General features: G+C 48.9%; 1 protein-coding gene across 1 annotated transcript in view; it reads right to left on the reverse strand.

Annotated features, from left to right (window-relative positions):
* NINL (ninein like) overlaps nt 1–5,049 on the reverse strand; it is an 85,064-nt gene extending 80,015 nt beyond the window's left edge. Inside the window, exon 1 of the mRNA XM_031656514.1 lies at nt 2,383–5,049. Coding sequence (XP_031512374.1) covers nt 2,383–2,419 — 37 coding nt within the window. The 5' untranslated portion in view covers nt 2,420–5,049. The remainder of the gene's footprint in view (nt 1–2,382) is intronic.
* Between the last annotated feature and the right edge of the window lie 1,115 nt (nt 5,050–6,164).

Raw genomic sequence — 6,164 nt, forward strand, 5'->3', positions numbered from 1 at the left:
AATACCGGAGTAAACACTGAACTTCACAGACGCAGCACCGCACATGCACAGCAGCGTGGCTGTCAGGTAGCACCACCCTCTGCAGGGGACAGGGGCACGTCACGGGGAGGCCCCCTGGAGGGACGGCCCTGGGCTGCTGCCAGTGGAGGGTGGTTCTGGGGAGGAGGAACCCAGAAACGAGCTTTGTGCCTTCACCGTCCCATTGTGGGGGGCGCAGCTACCTCAGGACACTGTCTCCTTCAGGCCCACGGTGGCACCACAGGCCACCATTAACGGGGCTCCTGACAAGAGTCAAAATGCACGTCACGTTAATTGCACATCTACACTCTCATGCTTGCCGCTTGGTCTCTCTCCCTCCCCCTTTCTCAGGGACCCAGTCTCTACCCGCCCCAGCAGCATTCACAGGACCAACACGGTGCCCTGCCCAGGCTGGGGACTTCCCTGGGGTTGGAGCGTGGCTTATCTGGGTGAAAGACACCTCGGTGTGAGATGTTGGTGGCTGCCCCTGGCCCATCCCAACCCCGCAATGCCACTGGAAGATGAACATGTGTCGCCGAATGAAGGGCAGGGAGGCATGGGCGTGGACTGTGCACCTCTGGCCCTGTCCTGAGGGGGGACTCCTGTGGTCGCCAGGCGAGGGGAGTTGTTTCTGTCCAGCTTCTTCCTCGGAAAGCAGGGGCTGAGAGGGGTGGGCTCCCCTACCTCTGCTGTGGCCTGTGGTCCTATGAAAAGGCCTCGCTCCTGGACAGTGGACGACCATGGAAGGGAGGAGTCTGCCAGGTCCTATAAAAATACTGCGTGATATATTTTCTTTCTTCCCCCACAACATAAATTATACCCACATTTGCTTTCCAGAGTTCTCTCAGCTCACCCCAGCTTCCTCTGAGTAAGGAATCCTTTGACGCCCTGGACCTGGTGTAGACGGTGGGTAGCCCTCAGGGGCACAGCCAGGGCAGACATGGTCGTAGGCTACCATGTGTGGCTGGCCAACCATGGCATGGCCTCTGCTCCCAGGCATGGACACGGCCTCCCCCCAAGGTCACAGTAGGGCTGGAGAGCACAGAACTGGGGAGAAAGACAGCTGCCCTAACTCTCCCCAGGGCTGGGGAGCACAGAACTGGGGAGCACAGGGGTGGGTAGCACAGAACTGGGGAGAGCACAGAACTGGGGAGCACAGGGGTGGGGAAGCACAGAACTTGGGAGCACAGGGCTGGGGAGCACAGGGCTGGGGAACACAGGGTAAGGGAGAACGGAGCTGGGCTTCAGGGTGGCAGCAGAAGACACTTGCCAGCCAGGGCTCTTGGGCTGTCAGCTGCTGCTGGAGAGGCCCTGCCCACTGACCTGCAGTGTTTGATCAAATGACATGAGTGTTGCCCTTAGTGACCGGCAGGCACTTGATAAATGTTACCAAAACGTACACTAACATGGGCAGGACTGGGGTCAGCTAGCCCTAGCAGTGCTGATGCCCAGAATCCAGTGTCCGATTTCCCTACAGCACAGCTGTGTGCACACTCATGGAATCAGCTGGGACAGCAGGGGTAAGGAGTCAACAAACAGCCATGCTCCTGCTGCCAGGGTCAACGGAGAGAGGCCAAGGTCACATGACGGGGTTCATAGCAGTGGGATCTTCCTGACCCATGCAGACAACCCTGGATAGACAGACGTTGGCAATGCTGACTCCATAGCCACAGAAAACCAGCAACCTGGCCCACACCTCGCTGAGAGGCCGCAGGGCCCCTGCGTGACCAAGGCAGGCAGCTCAGCTCTGGGCAAGTCCCAGCTCCTGCCACTTGCGGCCTCATGGTCTACAGGGTGGACTAAAAACCTGCTACTAAGGAGGCGATGACTGAAAGGGCCAGGCGCTCCATACAGAGACTGCTGCTTACTCACTACACGCTGTAATACTGCCACCAGGGACACCAGAACTACCATCCCATGTACGTACAGGTGCCCAGAATCCGAGCCTCATGCTGCTCAAACCCTATTTCCAGGGGTGCCTTGCTGCAAATCAGCCTTCCCCTCCCTCCCTACTTGGAAATACAACCAATGCAAATGACAGAACACTGATGGGAGAAAGACAGCCGCCCACCTCTCCCCAGGGAGGCCACAGCGCGTGAGCTGCCCACCCACAGCCCTCTGTTTAGACTTCCCAAAGCCTCTGCGTGAAGGTAGAGGCAAGGACACCCCTTCTCTATCATCCTTCCACAGACCTCGGGGAGGAGGAAAGAAACAGGGAGCTTTCCCTGAACTCTCAGGACCAAGACATTCGTCCAGCACTGCCACTGCACACCCCTGCGGGTTCCCGGGAGCTCCCAGGCCTGCGCAGGCACCTCAGTGCAGTCTCACAACAAGCAGCTCACTATAATAATACACACTGTTTACCTGAGCAGTTCAGAGGCCTCTTCAGTTTCTTCTTCATGCAAACTGAATTATTAATACTCAGTATTCCACATGTGCATAAAATGTTTGCACATCAAAATCACTGGAAAACCTGGTCAGCATTCAGCAGCTGACTACAAAATTGATAAAAAGCAACACAGTTTCTCTTAGTTTCATTTTTGGAAACTGGAATGAGTAGGCTCTCAATAATCCTAATGCTATAAAGCTTGATTTAAGATACAAACATAAACTTTGCCAGCAAGTGAAAGAAAATCCTGTTTTCATCCAGAGGCGAAAAGCCTGTCCCCCAGCAAACTGGACACTGCCCCAAAGACAGATGATGTGGCCATCGCTCTGCAGGACCGTGCAGCCCTCTGGAGGCCGGAGGAGCAAGGTGTTGGTTTGCATTTAATTTAGTTAATTTATGCACAGTGATAAGGGAATTTAAGCTATGCCCCCCAGAATCCACTGGGCATTAAGGGCAGAGAAGGGATTCATGACCACTCGGAGGCAGCCTAGGTGTGCCGATCACCTAGGGACCCAGAGTGTCTGTAACAAGAAGCCATTCCCAACAAGGCTCTCTGTAAATCCCGCTCACCCAGAAAGAACAGGGCTGAGGCAGCCCTTTGAGGGTGCTCCTTTTTTATCTGGAAAGATGTTATAACCCCAATAAAACACTGAAGCTGGCGCCTACCTTCCAGCTGAGCGGACCTCAGTGCTACTTCAAATGGCCTTGCCAGCGGGAATCAAGCTTCACACTCCGGCAGTTCTGAGCTATTAGGATTAACTTCTGCTTTAACTGTTTTCATGGTTTTTGCTAATTTTTCAAAATTTTTGCTATTTATTCGTTTTGCAGGCACGGGCCTGAAATATCTCAACAATCAAGTTTGAAAGGCTATCCCTTTTTTAAAAAAAAATCAAATAAGGTTTAAGAAGCTTTTTTATTGTTCCAGTCCCAAAAATATAAAAATAAGCTTATACCTCATTTAAGTGTTAATCAGTATAATACTTACTTTCCCTACAAAGTAGATTTTCAGACTAAAAACTACAAAGATACCAAATGTTAAAACTGTCCTAGAACACCTATCTTTCTATGGTCTCCTAAAAAAAGACATCTCAGTACCTATCAATGCCAGACTGTGCTGTCAAAGTCTCTGGTTTTAATGTGGGTTCTGCCACTTTCTAGCTCTGTGGCCTTGGACACGTTACTTCACCTCCCTGAACCTCAGTTTCCTGATCTGAACAACCCAATTAGGACATTATGAGCATTAAAAGAGCTAATGCTAAGCATGCTAACATGTTAGGTACTGAGACCTGTGCCTAATAGATGGCAAGTACTGAATAAATGTTACCATGCCCCATTAAACAGGCAACTGTGTCTGGGACTGTACACATGTTTCTAACCATCTACAAGCTGGGTGGGCTTTTATAGCTTCCAAGATAAATAATCATATACAGCTAATGCTGTAAGTTCCTATTGTATGTCAATATATGTAAAGACTTTTATATCCATACATAATTATATTCATGCTAAGACTATAGCAAATATATATGTGTATCCATATAATTACAAAATACCCATACAATTATAGACATGAGATTATCCACATACACTTCTATGTATATAAAATGAGCTCTCTCTATATATATCATTACAAAAATAGGAAACTTTATTCTCAGCATCAATATTGACTTCTAACATAAATCTACTGTAAAGAAAGCAACAGTTCCTCTTTTTTACTGGAAATAGCCAATAACAGAAATAGAAGAAATGAGAGAACAAGAAGAGCACATTTGCAGCTACCACTGTAATAGCTGTAATAAGACAAGAATCATCTGTGTATGATCAAAAACACTGGGAGGAATGACATTGTGCACAATAGTGGAGCGGGAAGGTCTAGGGGGTCAGACGCTCCCACAGAAACTACTGAGCACCTGCAATCAACTATTTCAAAACTCTGGAATCATTTCAGATCCTTATGGGCCTGCTACCAACCCTGTTCCTCAGCCCCTGTTCCTGCTGCCCTAGAGCTGGAGGACAGCAGCCTGCACTCCTGGGATATCCGGCTGGTGCCAGAGTGGGCAGTGGGGACCCTGTCCTCCAAAGCACAGGTTCAGGGTTTTGGTTGGTCTAGTGGTTCCTTTAGGGAATGAAGCAGACCTTGCCTTGCATTCAGCCTTCCTGGGCTACAGAAGCTTCCCTCAAAAGCATCTATCAGAAGATACAAAGGGATGGGAGTACCTTTTGGGAAGGAAGAAACTTTGTCAGGTCACTGGCTGACTGTGAAGAACAAAAACTTCAGTCACTGCACACAAGAAAGATTATACAATTTGAAGAATGCAGAAAAAGAATGAAGAAAAATGAACACAGTCTAAAGGTCAAGTGAACAATCATACACATCAGAGGAGACTAGAATGGGGCAGAAAAAAACATTCACAGAAAAAATGGCCCAAAACTTCTCAAATCTGATGAAAGACATGCATATTTTGATCCAAAAGGTAAGAAACCCAAAAAGAATAGTCTTAAAGAGACCCACACTGAGACTCACTATAGCCATATGGTCAAACCCTGAAGGTAAATAGAGAATTCTGAAAGCAGCCAACCAGCAGCCCTCGGAGCTGCTCTACGGAATAGCCATTCTTTTGTTTCTTCACTTCTCTAATAAACTTGCTTTCACTAAAAAAAAAAAAAAAAAATGCCCAGGCATGGTGGCTCAAGCCTGTAATCCCAGCACTTTTGGAGGCTGAGGCAGGCAGATCACTTGAGGTCAGGAGTTCAAGACCAACTGAGGTCAGCATGGGTGAAACCCCCTCTAAAAATACAAAAAGTTAGCCAGGGGGTAGTGGGCACTGCCTGTAATCCCTAGTTACTTGGGAGGCGAGGCAGAGAGAGAGGAGAGGAGGAGTGCGCTGAACCGGAGGTGGAGCTGCAGTGAAAAGGAGCCAAGATCAGCCGATACCTCCAGCCTAGACAGCAGAGGCGGGGAGCTCTGTCTTCAAAAAAAAAAAAAAAAAAAAAAAAGAAAGAAAGAAAGAAAAAGAAATATGGCTGTAGAAAATCCTAAAGATTACACAGACACACACACCCCCCTCCCAAATACCCACCTGCCTGTTAGAAACAATAAGTGAATTCAGCAAAATTGCAGGATACAAAATGAGCACTTAAATATCAGTTGCAGCCGGGTGTGGTGGCTCATGCCTGTAATCCCAGCACTTCGGGAGGCTAACGCACACAGACAGCTTGTGCTCTGGAGACCCAGACTAGCCTGGGCAACATGGCGAAACCCCATTTCTACAAAATATACAAAACTTAGCCGGGCGTGGGGGCGTGGTGCTCTGTGCCGGTAGTCCCAGCTACTCAGGAGACTGAGGTAGGAGTGAGGCAGGAGAATAGGGTCTGGGGGAGGGAACCTATGGCTGTTTCATGCCCAACTAAATTGAAAGGAAAACCCTAACTTTCAACGCCTAAGTAACAAAAGGACCAGAGGCTACTCCCTTTGCAAACCCCCAACCTTTTCTGCGTGGTAGATGGGAAATTGGCTGTCCCCAACCAATCATACTGATTGTGGGTGGAGTCCTCTTTTGCAACTTCGCAACTTTACCTTAGCCTCTGATTGGCTGCAAAATGCAACCAATCAGATGTTGCACAAGAGTGTAACATTTGTAACTCCATTTCAGCCTCTGATTGATGCTGAAAGCAACCGACTGCAGGCCACCACTTCATTTCCATGAGGTGAGCATGAAGTGGCCAATGGCAAACCTCTAGCTGGAGGATTTGGGACAGA

Source organism: Papio anubis, chromosome 16, assembly GCF_008728515.1.
Source record: "Papio anubis isolate 15944 chromosome 16, Panubis1.0, whole genome shotgun sequence".
Taxonomy (NCBI): Eukaryota; Metazoa; Chordata; class Mammalia; order Primates; family Cercopithecidae; genus Papio; species Papio anubis.